Source organism: Chamaea fasciata, unplaced genomic scaffold (genome assembly GCF_029207755.1).
Source record: "Chamaea fasciata isolate MVZ Bird 193981 ecotype frontalis unplaced genomic scaffold, bChaFas1.0.hap1 SCAF_6, whole genome shotgun sequence".
In the NCBI taxonomy this organism is placed as follows: domain Eukaryota; kingdom Metazoa; phylum Chordata; class Aves; order Passeriformes; family Sylviidae; genus Chamaea; species Chamaea fasciata.
The window spans coordinates 7714116-7740487 of NW_027094091.1; the positions used below are offsets into that span (position 1 = coordinate 7714116).

The following is a 26372-nucleotide window of genomic DNA, read 5'->3' on the forward strand; positions in this document are numbered from 1 at the left end:
CAATTACACCTTTCAGATAGGGAGGAGTCACAGTTGTTACTTCTGTTTCTCCAGGCTCCTGGTGCCTGTCTTCTCAGATCAGTTACTGTCACTACTACTGTCACAGACAAAATTTCATTTTGAACACATTAGGACATGTTCAGAAGCTTTTAAAGGAAATTTTTTTTCTTGGCTGTTCTTGAAGCCTTTGATATACCTGAACACAACTTCATCATTACACTGCAGTGTTACAACAGCTGTGAGGCTGTCAAAATCATCACATGTGTCTAAATTAATGTTTCAGTGTATTATCAGTGTAACACAAATTTTGAGAACTTTATTGTAAACTATGCTGCAGACCTTCATTGATTTGCTAGTTATTTCCCCAGTCTACCATAAGGAGGTTTATTAGTAATAAATATGCAGTTAGAATTATTACATTAATAAAATTTTTCCTGTGGACATGAATGATTAATTGCTAATGATGGCCACCTGCACTGAATTCCTAATTCATGCTGTTATCTGAATTTAATTTCAAGTGGAGTCCAGTAACTTTCATTAGGTGTGTATTAGAAGTTTTATTGGAAACTAGTTTTGTTTTCAAGAGTTGCATGTAGATCTGGTAACTTAACAGAGAAAATAGAAACAAAATTGAAGTAATTTTTTAAATGCAAAGGATGAATAATGAGATTTTGTTCCTCTGTCTCTGAGAACATGTTTATCACTTTTTTTAGACCTACAAGTCCTTAGTGGACAAAGCTGGGATGGGATCACTGGTTTCCGTGCGCTACCTGGGTGAAGAGAAATGTGTTTTTCTTTCTAAAGACCTCTTGACGCCCATCAAGGTAACCTTGACTTGCATTGTAAAGATGAAAGATGAATCTCTTGATACTTAGGATGCATCAGGGTAATGTAACCAAAATGCAAACTTCAGATGGGTAAAAACTTGTAGTAGGTGTTTATTTCTGTAACTCATAAATATCAGTTCTGAATGTAATGTGTCTGATTAAAAACCCTCTGGAGCTGATTCAGGAGAGCTGGATGAGGGAGTGTGCTAGGACAGTTATTCAGCTCAGGTGGGAGCAGTTGCATGTTGATTTTGGGGATAACCTGGAATAGTTTTCCTTTTGTTCTTTTGAACATGACTGTCATTACTGTGCAAGGAATTGCAGGAATGTCTGGCATAAATCTTGCTATTTAACAGAAGCATGTCACTGCTAATCATAAACAAATGAGGAATTGGGCAGAATGTAAATGAGATGGTTGTATTACATTCCCTTTATTGACCACCAGAGGAAAGTTTGTTAGTGAAAATTAGGTACAGATGGGTTGAAAGAATTGTCCCTTGGCAGGTGTTTGGAGGAATAGTATCTGCTAAAGATAAAGAATTTAGCCTTTTTAGGAAACTATCCTCTAGACCTGTAAACTATATGAAATAAAATAATGGTTGTCCCACATTGAGACTGCAAGTAGTGCCATCCTAGGTGTTCTACTCTGACTTGTTAACAGTCAGCAGATGCACAAGTGTCAATAAAAGCCAAATTTGAGTTGTAGATGGTTGTCTTGCTTATGTTGGCTCAACAGCAGGCTTTTTATGCAGAAGCCTTATCTCAGCATTGCAGTGGAAAAGATTGCTTTACTGGCATCTTGAATAACAGCTTATTGACTTCTAGTTCTTCGGTTTTCTGCCTCTTACAAATATCAGAGCAATGCCTGGGTTGAAAAGACAAAACCCAACCCCAAACCCTTTTCTTACTTGCACTCTTTGAGCCTTGGGTGGAACCTTGCTGTGACCTTTCCATTTCAGAATCAATTCTCATTCAAGAATTCGAGAGGAAAAAATAATGCACATACATTATGCTGAAGAAAAATGAATAATTTAGGTGTAGCTTACTCTGTTTTCATTCATATAAACATTTTATAATGGTGTCTTGAGATGGACTGGATCCTGGCATTATCATAAATAGAAACATAAAATATTTTCATTTGCATATGCTCAGGACAAATATGCTGCTGCTTATGAGAGCTTAAAGTCCTAAGTTAAGAATGGCTGGTTCAATTAAACTTATTGCTTATTAGCAATGTACTACAACAAAGCTGGGTTATTTTCAGAACAGTATTAAAGTAGACCTGGAGAGCTCACATCAGTCTTGCAGACTCACTTATTGCAAATTAGTGATAAGGAATTGTTACCTATCTCCAGTCCAGCATCTTAGAACTGATGGGGAAGTGGTTTATGAGAACTGGAATTGTATGAGTTACTGCCATCCTGTTTTTAAATATTGTGGGATTTTGTTAAAAGCATTATCCTGAATGCAGACTTCTGTTAATTTTTTTTTTTTCCTGAAATAGGATGTGGACAGTTCCAGGCTTTCTCTTAAGGATGATCAAAATGTAAACGAAGAAATTCAGGCTTTGGTGAAGAAACACCTTGATGAGACACGCTTGGTCCAAGGTACAGACATACTGTGGAGCGGAACACTGGCAATAAATGCTCGAGTCCAAAGGGAAATCCTTGCAGTGTTGGTTTAATTAATTGGTAATCTGTTCTAGGGGATAAAAGCTTTTTAAAAATACTGATTTTACTCTCACAGCAGTGAATGCAAAAAGTGAAGGATTGTAGAAGTTTGTTTCAAGTATTCCTTTTGAAAGAGTGAATATGTAATTTAGGCAGGTATAGATGGCCTGGTACTTGTGAAATAGATCAAACTTGTAGCAATTCTCAAAAATTGAGTTGTTTATTGTTTCAAGTAACTTTGGGGTTTTTTTTCAGTTTGTTGCTTGTTTATGAAAACTTCCAGGGTGTTGTATAGAGGCTTCCTTTCTTAGTCAAATTTAAAATTATTACTTTTGTCTGCCAGCTTTAAATTCTTAAATACTGGGTTCATGCCAGTATATTTGTAGTTATGTGCTTGCACATGCAGGGAGTGACTTTTTTGAAAGGATAAATATTGCAGCTTACAGTCATACTGTAAGGACAGGAGAAATTAATTTTGATAACTGCAGTCATCTTCATGCCTCCTTTGTCTTAGGCTCTTTTTTCCCGCCCTAATTTTGTAGGTGGAAAAAATATCATTGGTTCAAAAATTCGGATTTATAGCCTGGACCCTTCTACTCAGTGGTTCACAGCAGTTGTTGTCAATGGTAATCCAGCTACAAGGACTCTAGAAGTCAACTGTCAAGAGGTAGGAACCAGTTGCAGTGGTTTACAAATGGATATGGGGAATAAGTGCAAACTTTTATTTATATCTCCACCAACACCATTTTTATTTCTGTCTTTACTGTAATCTTTAAACATGGGTGTCAGGGTAGTGCAGAACAATATAACCTAAAGTGTTTATTTATACTGCTGGTAGATTGTTAAATAACAAATATCTTTCTGTGAAAAATGAGGGAGACCTGAAATTTTTATCCTAAGAATGAAGCAAACATGATGTTGGTTTCTTTGCTCTCTGTACTGTGCAGACAGTGCTCTCAAGCACCAGTTTGTGTTTTTATGCAGAAACACTGTCACACGGTATGATGTTAAATTCAGCTTGGTGTTCAAAGAACCTAGAAGTTAAGTGTCTAAGCTTAGTCCATACCACCACGTCTAAAATAAATATATTTGAATAGAGTTTCACGTCTCTAAATGGCTTTTTTCCGTGTTTCCTGTCCTTTTCAAGATTCCAGCTTTAAAAACTCTTGATCCAGAATTAATTCATGTTGAAATCATATATGACAACAATGGAAAATGTGGTAAGACCCATTACTTTTTGTCCTTCAAACACTGAAGTAGGTTATTTGTGATAGACTAATCTTGATCACCTTCTCTTCCAGATAAATCAAAAAGAATTGGGGGTGTGAAAAGGAAGTCATCTGAGAACAGTGGAAGTGTTGATGCTAAACACACAAAATCTTCTCCTGAGGTAATGTCTCACTCTGTTATATGTGGCTGTTACATAATGATTATGTCACTTCTCAAAACATCTTAAATAAGGATTAGATTGCAAAGTAGAATGATAAATATAATCCCTTGGAGACTGAGTTGAGTTCTTTCAAACTTGTCTGAGCATGAATTGAACATCTTGCCTTGTGATAATTGGAGCAAAAGCTACTAAGCCTTGAATGTTGGTGTTTTGTTGGGGTTTTTTGTTTGCTTGATTTTTGTTTGATTGGGGGTTTTTCACTGTGCTTTTTGCCCCCTCCTTCTCCTTAGGACTTGGTCTGCCTGGTCATGCATTCTTGCAGTGGGAGAAACCTCACAGGAGTTGTGAAGTTTATAACCTTTGCTTTTCATGTTCTTTCTTTAACTATTTTGTGTTTGAACCCAAAACCTTCAGCTGCATTTGGGTATTTTGAGGATTCAAGCTGCACAAGCAGCAGTTGAAGGTTGTTTCAGTACAGAAAGGGGATGTGACTTCGCTAGTAATCTCATGCCTACTTTTATTTCTTTTGCGAGTGACCTGCCAGGTATCACTGAGAGATAAGTAAACTCTCAAAGGTCAAAAGACAATCTGGGTAACTTAAGTGTGGAAATGCAAATGAAAAGTCATGGCTTGGCTGAAGAACAGTACTTCAGACTTGCCCTGTAATTCTTCTCAAGTGTTTCAGACCCAAACCCGCATTTTAGGCAGGAGTAGCCAGTCTTCAGGAAGCTCTGGAATGGGAGGGAGGGGGTTGTGTTGTGTGTAGAGTCAGCTGTGCAGATCTGGCTAATGGCTGGATATAGTCTTTTAGCAGTCTTTTAACAACCTCACAAAGAACCAACATGAGGTAACAAGCACAGGATAAGAGCCTCAATGGAGAAAGTGTCCTAGCCTGCATTTTCTGCTGAGGAAGAGCAAAGGATTGCAGTCTTGTGTTTCCACTTTTCATGCTTGGGTACCCTTAGCAGCTTTTGGTGCTCAGTTTGCCTCTCTTCAGTTTTCTGCATAATTCAGCCATTGAGCAGCCTGCTTGACACACACAAATCTGGTCTGTATTTCACATTCCGAATGCCCTGCTGAAGAATTACCATGATCTGAATTCGTAACTTGTTTTACCATAGTTTTTTCCTTAAAGCAGTGATGTTATTTACCTCTGATTTTCCAGTCTGCCTTCCTTCAAAGGACTGGATCATTTATCACTTTTGTACTCTTTGGGAAAAGCCTTGCAACCATTTTTTCAGAGTGGTTACAATGAATGTGCTTTCTAGTAAGGAAACCAGAAGCTATTTGTTATTCTCATTTTGGTGGATGTGAGTATGTGGGAGCGATTAGCTGAAGCCATGTTCTTTGTTAATAAGTATGTGATAGTACTGATTTCTTGTGTGGAGTTTATTATCTGCTGCATTTTTCTGAGAGCTTGACTTGGTGCCTGACAGCTGTGTAATACCAAAGCAAAAAGGAAATGTTTTGGAGCTGATGCTACTGAGCCTGTAGTGTAACTTCCCAGCAGTAAGTGGAGCATGTGGGAGTAAAATATGGATGTTGGAGCTAGGGAAGGACCCTCACAGAAAAACTACTATTCTAAAGACACTTGCTAATTTGGTAGGCCTGTTGTATTCATAAATGGATTACAGATTTCTTAGGATGGTGATTTAATCAATGTAGGATTTCTTTACTTAACACTTTCTAGAATTCTGGTGCAAAGATTTTCTTGCTATGAGAAAGTTCACATCTAGATCTTGGGTAATGCTGTCAGACTTCACGGTTTCGATTTTCTCTGGGATTTTCAGCTGAGCTCGGAAATCTATTTCTGGCTGCCAGTTGCTGCAATTACTTTAGAAACATTGTTGCACTGGCAGTTACCAGGAGCAGGGCTTTCTGTCTTCCTTTCCACTTGCTTAATGTGCTTCCCCAAAAGAGTTTGTTTTTAATTGGGGGAGAAATGAAATAATGTGAACAGTCTTTCATGGAACCTGTAGGGTTTGAAGGGACACTTTAAAGTCTTTCCACCTCATGAACTGAATGACCTTTAATTGGCTTTATTAAACATGGTAGGAAGAGTTTTAATATATTTTTCCTTTCAGGCTGATCTGTGCAAAGCCCTGATTTGTTATCCTGAATTTTCCTAACTGTTAAAATCTCACTTGCAGGTTTCTCCCAGTCAGGGACATGTGCAGTCAGTACCAACTGTGCTGGGTGAAGCACTGCTGGGATGTACTCCTGCAAATAAAGACCAAAGGCACCCAGGCCTGCCCCTGCCAGCCAACTCACCACCCAACCTTGGTGCAGAAACTCCTCAGGGGTAAGGAAACAGTTTTGTGCTTAAACAGACATTTTGCCTCCAAAAATAATTCTGATCCTTAGCAGAATGAGCTCTGAGGTCATTTTAAAGAGCTGTAGTAACTACTCTTCTGTAATACCAGCATAGGAAAGTGCTAGACTTGCTTCCCCTGGATATGTAATTTACTTCCTAATGCTATGTTCTTATCTTTAGGGAAGTGCCCCTTCTATGTCCCAGGCTACTGTCACTGCTTCATTGTCCCCATGTGTAAATGGATACATAGGTGTGGTGCCTGCTTTGTCAAATGCATTCCTTCCCTGCCCGCAAGAAAACCAGAACATGTTCAGGCAGGTGTCTGCTTTCTTGCAGACCAGCTACAGGCCCTCAGTTGTATTTCTGTTGAACACCAGTGCCTTTGAACTTTTGTTAACCCCAGTTCTGGCACAAAATGGATGTAATGGTAGAAACAGTGTGACAGGAAAACCCAAATTTGAAGTGCTAATAGGGTTTTTTCTACTAGTTTTGTGTCTCTCACATGTTGAATGTGGAAAATATGACTTTTTAAAAAGGTTTTTAGTGAGAGAGGTTTTACAGTCTCTGGCATACTGACTTGTGCTGCCAGTCAGAAGTTCCTTGAGAGTCATCTACAGACGTGCAAATGAAATGCATTTGGTTATTCAACAATTGCATGGAGAAAACGAGAAAGCAACTATTTAATTGTGAAGGAAGGTAGTGGAGTAGCAGCAATACCCAAATTTGTGTGTGTCTACATGGGTGTAGAGCTTTGTTGTTCTAACACTTAAAAAAATAAGTCAAACCCAGATAAAACACCTGAAAAAACACAAACCTATTCAGCCTCACACAAAATTTAAAATCCCCATACATCGGAACACAAAGCACATAATTAAATAACTACTTTTGTTCTTTCAAGCTTTAAATGTGGCTAGACTGAGCAACTGATGCTCTAATTTGTTTGACATGTTTGTGGTTTTTTTCCTAACTATTGCATGTTGTGTTTCAGCACATGCAGACGAAGCTTACCGGAAACTCATCCTTCCTGTCTTAATACTGGAGTTAAACCATTGACGGAAGATCTGACGGCCTTTCCTAAAGTGGGCTTTATGTCTAAAGAACAAACACAAAATCCTAGTGATCAAAATGGTAAATACACCTCTTTGAAAGCCTCAAGATCTTCATCTTTGACTGATTCAGCTAATGAAAAAGGAACCAACCTGAAGAATACTAATGACCCTTTTACGAAGGCCACAACAAACTTTCCCAAGGAATGCATTTCCATAAAGCAGCTGCAGCATCCCAACCCTTCCAAAGCAATACCCAGAGGCAGTGGCACTGTCGAACTGCAGCGAACTTTAGATTGCAAACCCTCAACCTCAGATGCTCATTTTCTGTCCTTCAGTGAGTGTGGGGTTAAATCACAAAGCAGCTGCAACAGCCACAGCAGCCACAAAGGAAACAAGATTGATGAACTTGCAGACATGGAGTTTTTTATTAGAAGAAATGCAAATGAGATTCTTTGTGACAAAAGTGAAAGTGAAAGCTTTTGGACTGGAAGTGCCAAGGTCCAGGATAATAGTAAGTGTTTTGAAAATTTCCTGTCATTTGAAAATCGTTGTAATTTCTCTCTAACTACGTAGAAGTAGGTAATTTGTTACAAATGCAAAATTAGTAGTTTAAATTACGAGTAAGTCAGGATTTTGGGTCATTTGTATGTTCTTTTATGATGGGCATGCAATAAACTGGAGAAACACCCTTTCCTGATAAAGGGGAAGAACAAATTATTAATTTTTAGAAGTAAGTTGTTAGAAAATATATGCAAGAAGAACAGAGTGAGGTTACAAAAACAAGGTTCTGTTTGGAATACAGATGCTCATGGCATAATGAGAGTACCTTTTAGTAACAGTCCTAAATTTTACAAACATGGTTAGGAATGGAAGTTGTCCTCAACAAAGCTCTGTTCAAGAGGGGCTTTTATTTAAAAACTGTCATGAGAGCAAAACAAACAAAAACCCACCCACCACTACCAAAATTTAAAACCCACTCAGCCCCAAAACCACCCACCTTGTTCTTCTTTTCCATTTGGTGAGCTCTTCAGGTTCTCACATGGGACAAGAGGAGAAAGGCTGTGGTTTTGTAAGCGGCTAGACTTCTGGTGTCATGTATCCTGCTGTGCATCAGGTGGTGTTGCTGATTGTTCAGGATTCTGGGAATCCCCCTACATACCCACCTCTTTATTTTCTATATCCTGTTGCTTCATCTTGGATTACCATGTGCTATGCCATAATTAGCATGGATACACAGCCAGCCAAGCAGTCACTGTTGTGTTCCCTGCACGGCCTCACTGGCAGTGTAGGAGGAAGGGAAACGTTTGGCATCTGTTACAGTAAGATGCTGAAAGCTGTTGCATCATGAAGGGGGAAAACAGAACTGAGAAATGGCCGGGTTGTACTCTGTCCCCATTTCTTGTGAAATATGGTTGCTGCATGCCCTAATCTGCTCAGGGCTCCAACTCTGGCTGAAGAACTTCTTTAAAAGCAGATGTTCTTTCAAATTGCTCCTCTGTGAAAAAGTGAAAAGAGCTCTTAAACTTGGGTCCACAGACTATATGACTCCACTGGAACTGCAGCTTGAGACAATTCTTGCTGACTGGAGAAGAGGTTGCTGCCAACTGCAAATATTTTTAGCATAACTTTGTTTCAATATAATGTGAAACTTACAGGAAAAGTTGATGTGGATCTTTCACTTAAATACATTTACTGGCACTCCTGTGTGAAAAGCTGAGGCTTTTCTAATCCTGGCTGCTCTTCCCTGCAGTAATTTGTCGCAAGTCCATTCTGTCTGATGCTGCCAAAGTGAAGAAGCTGCAGCAGAGCGGGGAGGCGTTTGTGCAGGACGGCTCCTGCAATAACATCGCCCCGCACCTGCACAAGTGCCGCGAGTGCCGCCTGGACAGCTACCGCAAGAACAAGGAGCAGAGAGACTCCACTGTCTTCTGCCGCTTCTTCCACTTCAGAAGGTGAGAACAATTTAGATAACCACCTTGGAATTCCTTAAATGTGAAAGGTGAAATAAACCCCAGAGTTACTGGGCAGTTATTTGATCTCCTGTAGGTCTCTGTTTCAAAGCTGTTTAATGCTGGTGTTTAGCTATAAGACCAATATACCCAACTAATGAGTGGCTGCCTATGGCTTTTTAGCCCTTAGAAATGATACAACTGCTTCATTTGAGCAGAAAATATTTTGGCAGGACTTTGAGCTCTTTATTTTGCTGTTCTGGGCTGAGTGCCAGTAGGATAATGTGAGTTTAGTTTGAGTGCTGCAGCTCAGTAGAATTGGAGATACTAATGAGAGGTTAAGACTCCCTGCATGTTTCCCAAAGTTTAGTGGTTGGCCACCTGAAATGTTAATCATGAACCCACAACTGTGGAAGAGTTGCAGTAAGTGGCTATGGGTTTTCAGCTGGAGACACTTAAGCTTGCCATGGAAACATTTAATCTGTGCACCCACTAGAATTTAGTTTTGTTGCTAAACATTTAAATACAGATGTGCTACTAATCTGTTACTTATCCTCAGATTAGAGTTTTTACTATGGTAAATCTTTGTATAATCTGATGTGTGAGACCCAAGTAACAACAGACTATGCTAACTCATCCTCTCAGGGTAACAATCCAGACTTGCAGTTCAGTTCAAATCAGATTAATCCTCTGGTTTAGAACTTGAAACTGATAGAACTATCCCTTTTTATTGAATGTGCAATCTGCCAGGTCTGGAGATGGTGTTTGTCTGATGACAGCAGCTGCCAGCACATGTTCTGATGGCACACTTAACACTACAATGAGCACACGTTATCATCAGAAGTCACCTTTCCTCTACGGCATTTAGTAAAAAGGTTCCTGAGCAGAACTCTTCATGTTTTAAGACATTTAAGACACCACTAACAATATAGTTCTCATTTTTTCCACCTACTCAGAATCACTCAAGAATATATCTTACTCAAATTTTGCTTGATGCTTTTTGACAGCTGCTTCCAAATGAATTGTTACTGAAATACATTCTATATTTAAGGCATTCTAACTTCTCTTGAGAGTTGTATGTAGTCCTAGATAAAATTATTGCTGTTGCCATCTCTAGATGTGGCCTTAATGCCAGCGCATTTTAAAAATTGTAAACCTGATTTGGTTTTGTCTGAATAAAGAACTACTTGTTGTAAGGCATATTTCCTGACTGAAAACCTGGATGTTTTTAGTCTTTTTTTCTTTAAAACAAGCAATGCATTGAACATGCTTAATGCCGGTGACAAGTATGTTTACCCGTGTCTGTTGTAACCTTTGTGTAAATTCATTGGCATACAGTACACACATTTGCAACTCAAGCATTGACTGATTAGAATGAATTTAAACCAGTACAGCTTTTGAGGTGATGAGGCCTTTTTTTCCTTTTCCCCTTTTTTCATCAGGCTACAGTTTAATAAGCATGGAATACTGCGTGAGGAAGGTTTCTTAACTCCAAATAAGTATGACCCTGAAGCTATTAGTCTGTGGCTACCTTTATCCAAAAATGTTGTGGGTCTAGATCTGGACACAGCAAAGTACATCCTTGCCAACATTGGAGACCACTTCTGCCAGCTGGTGATATCTGAAAAAGAAGTCATGTCAACGATTGAACCACACAGTAAGATCAACTAGTATTGAAATCATCTGTGTTTTCAGATGAAAACACAGCTTTATATGAAACCTTATGCTTCTGTGTGAAAATTAATTGCATATATTTGAAAATATCATATAAGACTTGAGTGTCTCTCTTCTCAGAGAGGGAATGGTGAAGAGCCGCTGTGAACTAATGTCAACAACTCTGTTCCTCACAGGGAGAGGGGGAGAGGGAAGGGTAATTCCACCCTTCTTTGTCAGTAGTTGTTCCTCAATGTATCAAATTACTTTTCCTGTTACAAAGTGAAAAAAAAAACCAAACCAAACTAAAAAACCATTAGGTAAACTACCAATTAGCTGACAACAAAATCTATTATTGGCATGAAAATGAAATAAAGATTTAATTTGCACAGGTTCTGTTAGATTGCTTTGGTCCTATTTTATTGTAACTGCATCAGGGACTTAATGCTGTCTGTCAGTAAAAGAGATATTTTCCTCCACCTGCAAGTTTCCAGTAGCACTTTTAGAAGTGATTGTGTGCAGCCCTACTGAGCATAGACCAGAGAGGTGGTGGTGATGGGGTAACTGATTGGGAGGTTAATTACTGTAGGCAGGGCAAACTTAGCACCCCCAAACACAGGGGTTTGGCCACATCAAAATATTTCTGTAGCAAATGTGAGCAGACAAATGGGGAAGTCTGCGACCTTGCGTAATCACTTCTCAGAGTAGATTGACTCCTAAGCTGCATTTGTTTTCTGGATTTTAAGTGCATGACCAGGGTACAGCACACTTTAGGAGATTGCTGCTGTCTGCTGCGTTTTTGGAGTGTTGACATTAGATAAAGATCCTCTCAGTTTGGCAGTCACTCCACTGTTCTGAAAGAAGGAAAAAAAGCTGAACAAGCTTGAATGCCCTTCAAAAGCAGGGAGAAGGCTTGGGATATTCCAGAAATACTCACTGTGGGGGTCTTGCCTTGGGGTGCTTGGATTCTGAAAACTTTGCTCTTTTGACCTGACATGTTCAGGCCTGTGGAACCAAATTATCTGTAGCCAGAGCGAGATGTATAGACTGGAGTACACTTTTGGGAGGTGAAGCTTTGGGTGAATTCATGAAACAAAGGGGAGATGTGGTGCTTTTTAATAGCAGAGGATGCATCTGTTGGCATAGCTACCAGAAACATACTCTGCTTAAAAACCACAGACATGTGAGTTCTGGATTTGGCTTGAAAGGAGCAAAATCTCATTAATTCGTCTTCAATTTTATTGCCTTGACTGGTGAGAGTAAGGGGAACTCACTTTCATTAATATGGAGGTTATTTTGAATGCCCTGGGCAGGAAAGAAGTAATTTGCAGTCTGGATATGTGGTGTTCTTTGAACAGTTCAGTGGGTGAGTGCCTACTCTGATGCCTTGTCAGCACAGGAAAAAGGGAGATTATTCTGCTACCATGACTTGAAGCTATGGTAAATTTAAGAGTATTATCCCTGTGAAGTAAAAGATTGACCAGTGTAGAAAGAACAGCTTGTTAGGTCACATTGTTCCTTGGCCACCAAGTGCCAGAAGGAGACAGGATCAGATTAGAGAGGAACCAAAATGTAGGAGGAGTAGAAAGGGAGAAGATTCAGAACAGATAGGAAATGACATTTGAAAGATAAGAAAACACCTTCATCCTCTTTGGGGGAAATTGGAGAGTTGACCTAGAAAATGATAAATATAGTACATGTTTTTTAAAGGCAGGGAAAAATGGTGATATTTAGACCTGTGTCTCTTGGAAGAATTCTGAAGCAAGTAGTCAAACAATTTTTACCTCCTACTTAAGAACAAATTGTGCTGAGCTATTCCAGTGTTGTTCCATACATAGTCAATGGGCATTATTCAGAAGAAGAGCAACAGATGCCTTGGATCCTGGTATGGTTTTTTTAGCATGCATTAGGACATGGTCTCTCATAACTTGCTTTTAAAATTAAGAAACATCGTGGGCAGGAAAGTTTCAGGGGAGTTACAAGTGTGGAAGGTGGTAGGAGGAGGCAGGTGCGTGCTTTTTGTCTAGTCCAGTTTTCTAGCTGGCAACATAAGGAAATGGAAATCAGGCTGAAATAATTCTTGCATAATCATAGATTCACAGAAAAATAATACAACCCTAGAAGGGCTTGTAATTTTTTTTGCAAGATACTGTCAATGTTTGGGATGTTTTGAATGAACTGAAGTGGCTTGAGATGAGGAAAGGGGAATATAGTGGGTACATAAGAAACCTGAACAGCAGCAGTCAGTGCTTCAGAGAAGAAAGTTCACCATTCTGCGAAGGTCAGATAAACACAAACACATAAAACCTCCCAAAATGAAGACAGCTACTTGCCCACCATACTGCTGAATAGAGAACAAGGACAAGCTGGTTGTGCCAAGCTTAGCTTGTCAGCAGTACCTGAATTTCTTTCCTGGAGTAGCTGTGGTATTTCCACTTAGGAAAATGTCAGGAATGTGCTTGTTAACTTGGGCAAACACATGTCAGGAATAAGAGCTGTGGTTGGTCCTGCACAGGAGGAAGCAAACTGGTCTCAATTGCTTGGACCGTTGTGTAACAGCGAAAGCATTTTTTGGAGTTCCAATATAAAACGAAGTCTGAGTCATATCACTGTAGTTTCCAAGTGACTGTAGTTAACATGCAAATACTGAATTTGTTTGCACTGACACTCTGACTGTCCCGTTGCTGCCCTCAGGACAGGTGGCCTGGAAGCGCGCAGTTCGCGGCGTTCGTGAGATGTGCGATGTCTGTGACACCACCATCTTCAACCTGCACTGGGTCTGCTCCAAGTGTGGCTTCGGGGTGTGTGTGGATTGCTACAGGATGAGGAAAAAGAGCTCACATGAAGGTGGGAGTGCTTATTACTACCTGAAACAAAGGGGGAAGAGGGGAAATAAAATTTCTGTATTGAACTTGGAAGTCAATGACAACTTGAATGAGACAAAAAAAAAAAAAAAAGCCTTCCTAACCGAAAGACCTGTGCTTGGATATATCAACAATAGTAAAATATGTGGCTTTTCAGAGCAGTAACAAAAAAAAGTAATGGTTTTGTTTTACAGATGATGATTCGGATACTTTCTCCTGGTTTAAATGTGTGAAGGGGCAGGCACATGAACCAGAGAATCTAATGCCTACACAAATAATTCCTGGAAAAGGTATTGGAAATGTTTGATTAGCATAAAAACGTGCTGTTGGATTTTGCTGTCTTTTGTGTGTTGTTGATTATTGTATTGAGTGAGGTTTGATTTTAGTAGTAAAGTTAGTAAAAGCTTAAAATTTATTATCCAAAGACAGGAATAGCATGTGTGCTTAATACAATTTTACTATCTTTGACCTTCTTGTTTAATGATGAATGGTATTCACATATTATTGTGTATCTGCACAGCACACAGAAATTTCTTAAGTCTTAACTGTCACAGTGACTGCTGGATGTTGTGATGACATGTGAGCTCACTGATGGTTCTCTCCCTTCAGCTCTCTATGATGTTGGTGACATTGTTCACTCCGTAAGAACAAAATGGGGAATAAAGGCAAATTGTCCTTGTGCAAATAAGCAGTTCAAAGCACTATCAAAGCCAGCTCTAAAGGAGGATTCAAAACAGGTATTGTTACTGCCTCCATGTCTGTGCAGTTAAGTTTGTGTCAGTCTATTGCATGTTCTTGAAGCCACTGCTAATTTGACTTTGTAGGTTGCCAGCCCTGACCTCTGTGATAACCCCACCACATAGGGACAATTTGTATTCACTGTTCATCTTTTTGGTTCAACTCTTCTTTAAGTTTTGGGAAAAATCTCATTGTGTCCCTTTGACACTGAGGCCTCAGTAGTTGACCGATCCTTGAAAAAGGCTTAGTGAGGATTTTTAGGGCAAAAATGGGATTAGATTGAGAGATCCCTTAAGAGAAGAGTATGAAGAACAGATGAGTGAAAATGATTGTGAAGTGTAGGCTATTCCTTGGGTCCTGGAGGTATAATTACGTGCAGCATCTAGAAGAGTAACTTAGGTAAAAGAGCACTGGGATTCATAAAAGAACTAAACATGTAAAAAAATTAAGATTTAGAAGAGTGTGGAGAATCACTGATTTCTCTGGTAATCTGGTAGGTTTGCTTCTCTGTATATAGAAAAACCAGAACAAAGGAAACCCCACAAGATAGATGCATTTATAAATGGATTTTTTTTTTTTTTTTTTTTTTTTTTTTTTTTTTTTTTTTTTTTTTTTTTTTTTTTGCTTTTGAAATCAGAGCACAAATTATAGCTCAGTTTGGAAGTACCTCACAAGAAATGGGATGAATTATGAAATTTTAATTTTGTTAGATGCTTATTTGTAGCCTTATTTTGAAAATAAATGTTACCTTAAGTGTAAGAGGAAGGTTAGACTTGATTTTGGTGTAAGTAATGAACAGAAGAGACAAAAAATATTTCAGTTATTAAAAGTGTGGAAGATAGTTATGTGAATCAAAAGTTATCATCCAACCAACCTGGCTTCAGTCTTCTGCATCAAGATTTCCTGTGATTTTGGACAAAGCTGCATTAAATTTATCTACACATCTTTATAGAAATAGTTATTGCACTGATTGTGTGAGGATAAGCTCATTAAAGATTGAAGCATTTTCTATTGTGTCATGTTTAGAATCCTTGCCAAGCATCAGCAGTCAGTGAGAGATGAAACAGAGAATGTAACAATAGGTAGACAAAAGAGCAGAATAATTTCTTAGCTGAAAATTGTTTGAGCAGACAGGAAATGTCACCAGTCAGGCAGGAATCCCAGGGCAAAGCTGTGGTTCTGGTTAGTCTGTTCCTAGAACCTCCAAATGACCAGATAAATCAGCTGCAAAGGAGAAGGACAGTCCTGTGCTTGCATTGTGCTGGCCAGGCCAGTGCTGCACTCAGGCAGGTGTAGCTCAGACCTGGCAGGTGAGTGCACTTTTGCTGCCACCTTAAGAGAAAAATTTAGGAATACTCCATATCTGTTTTAGTCCTCTGAACTGGAGCTTCAGCTTAGCCCTGGCCTGAGCATCAGCTATGGTAGGAAATGTGAGAATTGCTGTTAAAACTGCACTTGGTTCACAAAGCAATCCCAGATGATGCACCTGGGAAACTTGGCTCTCTGTGCTTGTCTTGAGGGGTGAGGGACTCTGGCTGCCCTTAAAGTCAGGAGATCCCAAATCCTGCTGAACTGTCATCTCCTGATCCTGAGCTGCAATGCTGACCTCTTGTGGAGATCACATGTTTTGAAGGGCCAAACCATTTTACTTTTAAAAGGATGAGTTTGGACATGTTATTGCTTATATTCGCTTTGCATAGAGCGTGTTTGTGTCTAAACAAGGTACTGCTTTGCTTTTTCAGCACTTGGCATCTGGGGACAGGCCTGGCCTTCAACACAACAGCTTTGTCCTGAGCCCACAAGTCACTACACATGATCCTCCTCTAAAGTCAGCACTTGGAAGCAAACAAGCTGCTTCTGTAAATACTTCTCCTTCATTAAATTGGTTTTCCAACCTAACGAGTGGAAATGTGAATAAGGAAAACAAAGGTATGTGAAGAACCAGTGCAGAGTAAGCCCTTTGTGGCTGTTTGTCAGAAGAATATGGGTCAGACCCAGCAATATCTTGTGCTGAGAGTGATGTCATCTGCCTGCTGGGGTGGGTGTTCGGTGCTTGTGCTGCAGAACATGGCTTGGAGTAAAACCTGGCTGAGTTAGTATATTCTGTTTCAAAAACTGGGTTAAAATTCCATTGATGCAGGTATTCTTGAAAATTGAGTTTGAGAATCCTTTTTGTTCTCAAGAAGTTTTGAGGGTTTTGGGAGGGGGTTTGGTTTTTTGAGTTTTAGAATGTGGGATTTTAAAAACTTTGGTTTATTGAAGAAAGCTAAATGAAAGAAATATTTTATCTGCATGTATCAGGAGGAGGTTTATATATATTATATACGTGTACTTGTATATAGGGGGACATTGTCTTGAAAAAAATAATTGAAAGTATTTTCAGTTTCAAAGTATTCTCATGGTTTCCCTTTCTTCATTTCAGAAAAACTTCTCATACCAATTTCAAAGAATGAAAGTAAACCTCTCCAGACACTGCCTAGCTTAGCCAAGCCAGCTGCAGCCCTGCAGACATTCAACAGTGCAATATTAACCCCTGTGAGCAACAACAACACGGGCTTCTTGCGGAACCTGTTGAACTCTTCTGCAGGAAAGGTACAGGAAAAATTCTGTCCTACAGGTTTGAGTTGATCCCAGCCCTAGATTCTGTTCTAAACCTGTGAACAACTGCCACAGGCAGTTTACTCTCTGAGTAAGAGAAGTTGTCTTCATTTGAGTAAAAGGACTAATTCAGTTTCCATGTTTCAGTGCTCACTTAGCAGTAGCTTAGTGGTACTGTCAGCAAGTTTGGTGAGGAACTGGGAACTAAGGGGTAAAGCAGATTAACTTCCTTAGGCTAGAGTCTGGCAGCTGCATTGATTGGGATGTCTTGGAGACTCAAAAAAAAGAAGCACCAATGAACTTGCAGATGGAGGGAAGAACCTTCTCTGGTGTCTTCCCCATATCTCATTTGCAGACTGGTTCACTTCAGATGTTTCTGGGTTTTGTCTGATGTTATAGATGTGACTTCAAAGTGGTGGGGAAAAATACTGGCCTTGAGAGTTCTTTGCTAAAACTGAATTTCTGCTCTTTGATATAAAGCAAGTCCTGTTCCCTGCTGCATATTCTGGGTTTCTGCAATGTTACTGAGATGCAAATCAGAGCAGAAATTGTTGTGCCAGAATTCTGTAGACAAAGTGTAAGAAATGGCATTGGCATTTAATGATGGTGCATTTCTAGACAGCAAAGTTCTATAGTTGTTTGTTTCTCTGCATGATTGGATCTCAAGTAAAAAATTTTGGAAGTGGTGAATACTTCCTTTAAAGCCTGCAGGATAAGGCAAAAGAAAAGAGCACTAATTTTTTGTTGTTGTTCTTTCATGTGTTTTATCAGACAGACAATGGACTGAAGAGTACACCCAAAATCCTTGATGACATTTTTGCCTCCCTGGTGCAAAACAGAGCCATTACAGACTTGCCTAAGAAACCTCAAGGGCTGACCATAAAGCCCACGATAATGGGCTTTGACACGCCCCACTACTGGTTATGTGATAACCGCCTGCTGTGTCTGCAGGATCCCAACAATGAAAGCAACTGGAATGTCTTCAGGGAGTGCTGGAAGCAGGGACAGGTATTTTCATTTTCCTGCTTTTTCCATTTGCAGTTCATGTACTTTGTCCTTTAGTTGAAGCACAGCTACAACCACTGTGATAAGCAACATTAAACCTTCATCAAAAGTGTGACGTGAGCTGTTACGCTTCGTTATCCAAGGATCTGTTTTACTGTTTAAATCTATTCCTAAACATAGAGTTGAAATTATAGCTCTGTATAAAAAGCTGCCTCAGTTTGAAACACAATGCTCAGATGCATGGTAATGTAGAATTCTAGTAAGGCATACTGAGCATTTAGTTTGCAAAATGCCTGCATTCAAATGCTCAATGTATTTTATCTATTACCTTGTTGTAGATAGAATTTTTGGTGTTTAATAATTCTTCAGAGTGTATTCTTTTGCTTTCTAGCCTGTAATGGTTTCTGGAGTGCATCACAAGTTAAATGCTGACCTCTGGAAACCAGAGTCCTTCAGGAAGGAATTTGGCCAACAGGAAGTAGATCTGGTTAACTGCAGGACCAATGAAATCATCACTGGAGCTACTGTAGGGGATTTCTGGGATGGTTTTGAAGATATCTCAAGTAAGTTCTGTAAATCCTTGTTCCAGTAGGTAAAACACTCAGCAGCAATAATTCTGCCCTAGCACAGATCTGTGATCCATAAGCACTGTACAAGATACTCAAGGATTTCTCTTCACCTTGGGCAGTTTGGTGAGGATGCATTGCAGACATTTATGCTCGTAGGATTGTGGACTAGATAAAAAATGTAATTCCTATGAGGTACTCTCCTTCAGAGTTTGTTGCTGCCTTTAGTCTTTTGGGGAAGCATTCTGAGGAAGTTTTAAGATCTTCCTAGCAAGTAGGTTCACATGCCAGGTTGTTTTTTTTTCCAGTTGAGTGAAACAGAAGAGCACTTGTAGGGGTGGTGCTCACAGGTTAGATGGGTTCTGCTGTTTTAACTTGAAGGTACTTCTTTGGCCTGAGGAACTGAAGTTATTTTGTATAAAAATAGATTTAGAGGAGGTGAGCTTGAGGTTTTCCAGGAGAATTAATACTTGTCATTTCATCTGGAGTTCTACTTTATTTGTTTGTTATGCATCCTTATCTAAGGATCTGCTTTACTGTTTAAATCAGTTGTAAGCTTAGGGAATTTGGTACGTTGGGCAAGAAGAGTGGGAGGTGGAAGACTCACACCTTTCTCTTCTGTTACTTGATCTTTGAAGAGGTTTGGCTTTATCAGCTACTTTTGGCCTCAAACACAAACCGGTTTCTCAGCTGAATTGTGGGAAGTGCTTGGGCAGGGAGGCAGTAAAGGCTGCTTGTCTGTCTGACATCTCCTGTTGTAACACATTTGTCATGAGTGATACCCTACTCTGGTGTCAGAGGAACTTGTATGTCTTTAGTTGTATGTGAAAAGTTGTGGAATGAAGGTGATTTTCATCTGAGATAAGGATTTCTTTATCTTAATTCTTTGTATCGTGAGTTGTACAACTATTAAAAACTAAGACTTGTTAATATTTCAAATTAGGTCGCCTGAGAACAGAAGAGGGAGAGCCAATGGTATTGAAGCTTAAGGACTGGCCTCCAGGAGAAGACTTCAGAGATATGATGCCCTCTCGGTATGAATTTCCAGGGAAAATGTTCATTGTTTCTGTGGTACACCCTAAAATAATGGACTGTAGGAGTAGTCTCATGTTTTGATAACCTGCCTCAGCTTTGAGCAGCAGTTGGTGACATGTTAACAGCTCTGTTTCTCAGAGATGCCTGACTTAAATGGAAATCCTGCACCAAGTTCCATGATACGTTTTTATGTAGCTCATTGTATTGGTTGCTAAGTAAAGTGAGTGCCTAAAACTGCACCTAGAAGCCTGCATCACTTTGAAATCTGAAGTTCAGTTGAAGTTTACTTTTTGGCCAAACTTGAGATGATTACATAATGAAATAGCATTACTCCAGAGCAGTTAAATTTATTTGCTGTATTTCTGTGCCTTGTTTGTTGGGTTCCTTTTCATGGTGTCCAGCAAACCCCCTGAGGGAGAGTACACTTCCTTGACTAGAGAGAGCTTTTGTTTCAGTCTGTTTCTGGTTTTATCTGTACCTAATGTTAAATTTTGCTGCATTACCTTAGGTTTGATGATCTGATGAAAAATATCCCGTTGCCAGAATATACCAGGAGAGGTGGCAAACTCAACCTCGCCTCTCGACTTCCCAACTATTTTGTGCGACCAGATTTGGGCCCCAAGATGTACAATGCCTATGGTGAGGAATTTTTCTCTCTAAAGGTCACATTGACCATATGGTCATATTGAAATTTATTGTAGATTATGTGAATCTTTGCTGTTGTAGACAATTTGATTAATTCCATGGATCAGAAAACCTGAGTTTGGCTCACCTATAAGTATCAATGATGTCCAGAGCAGGATATGATTTATTTTATTAAACATTTTTTTGTCCAGGTGGTTTCAAGCCAATTGTAGTTATTCCCAGTCTTCCAATCAACTTGCTCCACAGTCTCTCTTTCCTGTAGCTGGCAACATGTATTTGTTGTTTTGCTGCTTCTGGCTGTATTGCTTTTGTTGTTCCCCTTTTCGAGCTGTATCATTTAGCTTTTAGTCTCTCCTTGAGCTGTTTCTTTTCCGTGTCTGGTTCATCTGCTGTCACTCAGAAGACATTTAAAATGGAGTAGCATCATGGCCAGTAGAGAGATGGGGGATAGTAAATCCTCTATCAGCTGCTGTTTAGAGTAAAAATAAACTCTCTGAAAATGTTTTACCCTAAGCTGCTGTAGAAACCCTTTTCTTGCAGGACTTAAACATGAATTTCATATATCATACCGGCTAGACTAGACAGGGATACTTTGATCTGTATCAGCCTGTCAGCAGATCACTTGGGAAGCCACAAGATGGAGCAAGGTCGTGGGTAGAAAGCATATTGCTGTTCTGGAAGCATTTGTTGGTAGAAGTAAAAGTGCTCTAATCTTTTCAGAAAGTGCTTCTGACAGTGGTGAAACATTTCTGTCTTACTAATGGATCTGCTACTCCTTTTTCCCTCCTTTGATTCCTCCCCCAGGCCTAATAACACCAGAGGACAGAAAATATGGAACAACAAACCTCCACTTGGATGTGTCTGATGCAGCCAATGTCATGGTTTATGTGGGGATCCCCAAAGGCCAGGCTGATCAGGAAGAAGGTGAAGTCTTAGTGGTGTCTGGGGGGATGTGTCTGTGGCTGGAGGGAAGATCCTTTAGTGTAACTGCTCCTGTTGACTCTCCACAGAAGTGCTTAAAACCATACAGGATGGTGACTCTGATGAACTGACGATTAAGCGTTTTACTGAGAGCCGAGAAAAGCCTGGAGCTCTGTGGCACATTTATGCTGCCAAAGATACAGAGAAAATCCGGGAGTTCCTTAAGAAGGTAAGCTGTTAATCTTAAAAACTGATCTTCTGACTGGGTGGGCTTGCAAGTCTCTATCCTTGGGCTTTTCTCCTCCCTCATATCCCAGTTAGTGTGGAAACAAATAGCTTGAGTTGTATCCAAAACAAAACTTCCCCTGTGCCTGAGTCTTGTAGGACCTGAAAAGGGTGGAGAGTTGAAGTTGCCTTGTATGTAGATACTCCTTCTGCCCACTCTTCTCATCTATGAGTAATGTTACATAGTGAACGAGAAAATAGCTGGTTTAGGTTTAAGGAAAAGCAGTTTAATTTGATCATTTTTAGAAGAATGTGAGATGCTTTTGAGAAATGTCAGAGCAATATATGGTACATAACGCTCTTTCTTGTTCTCTCTTACTGCCTTTTTTTCCCCCCATACCTTGATGAGGTCTGAAAAAAGGGAAAAAACATTTTGTGTCACATTTTTGTGGGAGTTAAGGGTTTAGTAGAGATGTGCTATCACATCCAAAAGGGCTTGTTTCAGTGTTTAAATTTACCTCAGATGGTCCAGAGTTCTTTGTGGTCTTAATTGTGAAACTTCTTCGGTGTTCTAAAAGTGGAAAGAGCCAATATGCTGATATTTAAAAGGATACATAGGGTGTTCTGAACAACTGTTGGCCTGGTCAGGCTTATGGCTTTCTGGGTGGAAGCTGGGAGAGGCTGCAACAGACTTAGTACTAACAAAGAACAAATCTTACAGTTGACAAAACATGATACTGGGTTTGAAAAGCATTAGCACTTGAGTCTTGACATCTGTGTCTCACACCTCACTCAGTCCCTTTTATCTCACTTGCTGACAGGTGTGGAGTTTTCAGCAGCTTTTAGTGGAGTAGAACCAAGCTGTTAATTTCCTCCCAAATGAATTTCTGGGCTATGGCCCTGAGTGTAAATGGCTGCTGTAGCAAGTTGGATTTATACAGCAACTTCTTGCCGAAATTCTCTCCCCACAACCCTCAAATTTCTGTCCTGAAGTGCTTGTTGTGGCTCCTAGTCTCATTTCTCCTGAAAATCTGGTTTGCATCCTCTAGGTCAGTGCGCACACACTGACTGACTGTGGCCTCAAGGCAGACACCTGCTGAATTCCACACTTGGTGCTGTCTTCCAGTCACAGGCTATGGAGTCAGAGAATCTCAGAATGGTTGGGGTTGGAAGGGAGCTTCAAGACCATCTCATTCCAACCCCTGCAATGGGCAGGGAAACCCTCCCCTAGATAAGGTTGCTGAGAGCCCTGTCCAACCTGGCCTGGAACACACTTCCAAGGATGGGGCAGCCACAGCTTCTCTGGGCAACCTGGGCCAGTGCCACACTGCCCTCACAGGAAAGAATGTCTTCCTAATTTCTTCTAATCTGAACCCACTCTGCTTCAGTTTAAAGCCACTGCCCCTTGTGCTGTCACCTCAGACCCTTCTCCACGGTCCCTCTCCCGCTTTAGTAGTGTCACAACACTGGTTCCGTGTAGGACAGTGGTTCCCAATGTGATTGTGAGTTGGTTCACTTGCCACTGTCAGTTGGGTTTATTTGTATTTTCCATATCCACATTTGCAATGTGTCTGTGAAGCCGGTGGGACCTGAGAAATACTGAAATCTTGGCAAAGGTCTGAGTGAAGATCGAACATTGTGTAACTCTCCTACCTGAACACATGGTACAAATCCTTTTGGCACACGTTTGTGTGGAATACCACAGATAGAACTTGACTGCCCAGTCAGACTGGTATGTTAAAATGCCTGTTGCTTTGTGACTTTCCCAGGTTGCAGAAGAACAAGGCCAAGAAAACCCTGTAGATCATGATCCCATTCATGATCAGAGTTGGTACCTGGACCGATCGCTGAGGAAACGCCTTCATCAGGAGTACGGAGTTCAAGGCTGGGCTATTGTACAGTTTCTAGGAGATGTAGTTTTCATCCCAGCAGGAGCTCCACACCAGGCAAGCACCAGGGACATGGAATGGCCTGACTGCTTGGGCACTCCTTTGACAACATGGCTAATGCTTGTTTGTTCTCTCTAGGTTCATAATTTGTACAGTTGTATTAAAGTTGCAGAAGACTTTGTATCCCCAGAGCATGTCAAACACTGCTTCTGGCTCACTCAGGAATTTAGGTATCTGTCACATACGCATACGAACCATGAAGATAAATTGCAGGTAACTTTCCAATGCTCAGAGTTCTTTGCCCTTTACAAAACCCCCACTAAAACACAACGGATGTTTTCCCAAGTTTGTGATTTGCATGAAGGTCGGGCAGTGTTTGAACTGACCTGCACACGGTGAGGGGAAGTAAGTGGGAAAGCTGGAAAATTATCTGTGCTGTTTGCTTGTAAAACCAAGCACCTTTTCCTTTGCTTCTGCAGGTGAAGAATGTCATATATCACGCTGTTAAAGATGCAGTTGGGATACTGAGAGCTAACGAATCCAGCCTTAGCAGACCGTGACATAGAGCGCCTTAACCACACACTATGAAACAGAAGCGTTGGCAGCTGTTTTACCTACTCAGTCAGGACCTCTGTGGACTTTGAGATTATATGAATGTTACCTCATCTTCCTTTCAGCAGTACCAGAGGATCGTGGTACTATGTTCTGTGTATTCTTCCAATGTTTACAAACCTGATATGTATATGTAGTAATATGTATGGACTGTGGCATACTGTGAATGCTCAGTTGCAATAGAACTTTATATGGAGTTTCTCTCCAAACTGTACAAAATACCTCCTATAGAACTGTTGGGCACTATTCCAAATTATTTGTTTGAAAAATATTATTCAAGGCATTGTAAAGCTTCAATTTTTAAAATTTATTTTGGGGTGGGAGGAAGTATGAAATCACTCAGTTTAATAACCAATTTACATTAAAAGTTAAGAATGCAGTTCTGGAATTTCACATTAACATAGAACTAGCATTTAAAAGTAGCTTTAAGCTATTGTATAGTAACATAGAGATGGGAGTTAACCATCTTTAGGTAAATGTATTTAAATTTCTAAATGTTAAAAGAAACTTTTAATCAAATGTCTTCTGTTTGAAACTGCTCTTTAATTTGAACTGATGTTTGATTCTCTTGTTTTTAACACTGAATGGTTACATAAAAATTCTTCTATTTCAGATACTGTTCCTTGCCTGTCTTCTTCAATTGACTGTTTAAAATGTAATTAGTTTGATACAGTACTTTGAAATGCAAAAGAAAACAGTGCATCATAAATGGTTCGTACTGCTTTTTGAAGTATTTGAAGGGTATGGAATTCAGCAGCAGAGCTGTTTGTAGTTATTTTTGTTTAACCCAAGCATCACTTAGCTGACAGACTACTGCTGCCAGCGCTGTGGTCTGTATCACATGAGCTTTGCAGCTTCTGTCTGAAATGGTACACGCAGAACTCAGGGTTATTTGGAGAAACACTGAAAACATTGTAAAACTTGTAACAGGAAGCAAGGTTGAGTGGAAAGGTGCATCTCTCATTGGATGAGATACCCTGAGACAAAATAAACCTTTTGGTTCCTTTCCAGCACTGAAAGTTGCGGGATGGCTGTTGGGAACAGCCAGGCAGGAGAGTAAACTTCCAACTCCACTTTTCTGAGCTTATACAATAACTTGAACTCTGCAAATTCCACTCCCTCTAGTACTTGACCTGCTGTTTGTGATCAGCATCAACTGTTGACTGTTTTGGGTGACGGGATTCTTCTTCAGAGACACTTCCTCTGGTTCCTCCCTGGGGAGTCAGGGATGTGCAGGGAGCAGGAGTCTCTCGTAAGAGTTGACTTACACAGGGTTTGCCTACACAACAGCCCTTCACTGTACTCAGTGAGAGCTTTCCTCCACCTTCACTTGCTGACACCTCTTGACAGTAAATAACTTATTCTAGTCACTTCAGGTGCCTTGATTTGGCATTTTGTGCCTGAACTTGTCAAGTATGCGTAAAAACACTTACCTGAACATTCTCCCTTCAACTATCAAGTTGAAGTAGATGACATAAAGCAGGTTAATTGCTTTCCTTGGAGCCAGCTGGAGTATTTGTGGGCAGCTGGAGTACAGGTACTTCCCAGGCAGCTGAGTCACACTGGACTTACACACCCTCTGTGTGCACATAGATCTGAAAAGACTCATTGTTAAAGCTGGATTTTGAGCTCTTACCACTGTGCTGTTGTTCCGTCTTGTTTTATTGTAGCTCTCACCCACTTTTGTTTCTGATCTGTCCTTTCTGGATTTTTTAAGACCACAAGAAACAAACTGTCCCTCTTGCTTGTTTTTGTTGCACTGGGGTGGAGATGAACACTTGAATTGCACAGCCCTGAAGTACTGGGGATACTTTGCCTCCCACACCACGAAAGATGAACAGTGCTTGGGGCCCCCCCCCCCCATGCTTTTATGGCTGAAAATGGGATGTGCTGGACTCCATCTAGTTATCTGTGTGCCTTGTGTGTTTTTCTAACCTGACTGTTGGGATAGAATTATTTAGAGACTTGGCTTTCTTTGGATAAGTTTTCCTTAAAATGAAGAGCTCTGGCCTTTGTCCAGGAGGTGCTGTGGCAGTGATGGGTTTGGATAAGAGTTTTTTGTGAGCCATGACATCCATTTTGCCTGAAGCTTTTCCTTGGGAGGAAACACAGCTCTCCTTTGACCCTGAAATGTGCTATTGGAGCAGCAGAGAGGCCTTGGCACGGCCACAGGCTCTGGAGAAGCTTTGCCAACAGCCTGGTGAGTCAGGGCCCCCCTCCCACTGCTGCCACCTGCCCTGCCCTCACTCTGCCACGGCCTTGGCTAAGACAAGCTCTCCTGTGATCACACAGAGCTTGAACAGACTGAAAACTTCTCTTTAACTACACAGTGAAGGCCCTAAATGTGCTAAAGAAAGGTATCACAAAACTAAAAGGGAGGTGTTAGAGGTGGGTATCGTTTGTGAAAGAGGCCAAAACGATG

The 26372-nt window shown here is 40.3% G+C and overlaps 1 protein-coding gene across 3 annotated transcripts in view; it reads left to right on the forward strand.

Moving 5' to 3' along the window:
* KDM3A (lysine demethylase 3A) overlaps positions 1-24562 on the forward strand; it is a 29739-nt gene extending 5177 nt beyond the window's left edge. For all 3 annotated transcript variants that reach the window (XM_066185358.1, XM_066185360.1, XM_066185359.1), the window contains exons 4-26: positions 714-824; positions 2332-2434; positions 3040-3164; positions 3645-3717; positions 3799-3887; positions 6038-6189; positions 7190-7761; positions 9001-9202; positions 10642-10856; positions 13547-13699; positions 13911-14006; positions 14326-14453; positions 16197-16383; positions 16877-17046; positions 17824-18060; positions 18449-18620; positions 19567-19657; positions 20167-20297; positions 21108-21227; positions 21314-21453; positions 23219-23395; positions 23477-23611; positions 23818-24562. In XM_066185358.1, the coding sequence (XP_066041455.1) occupies positions 714-824; positions 2332-2434; positions 3040-3164; positions 3645-3717; positions 3799-3887; positions 6038-6189; positions 7190-7761; positions 9001-9202; positions 10642-10856; positions 13547-13699; positions 13911-14006; positions 14326-14453; positions 16197-16383; positions 16877-17046; positions 17824-18060; positions 18449-18620; positions 19567-19657; positions 20167-20297; positions 21108-21227; positions 21314-21453; positions 23219-23395; positions 23477-23611; positions 23818-23898 (3660 nt within the window). In that variant the 3' untranslated portion in view covers positions 23899-24562. The remainder of the gene's footprint in view (positions 1-713; positions 825-2331; positions 2435-3039; positions 3165-3644; positions 3718-3798; positions 3888-6037; positions 6190-7189; positions 7762-9000; positions 9203-10641; positions 10857-13546; positions 13700-13910; positions 14007-14325; positions 14454-16196; positions 16384-16876; positions 17047-17823; positions 18061-18448; positions 18621-19566; positions 19658-20166; positions 20298-21107; positions 21228-21313; positions 21454-23218; positions 23396-23476; positions 23612-23817) is intronic.
* Positions 24563-26372: the final 1810 nt, after the last annotated feature.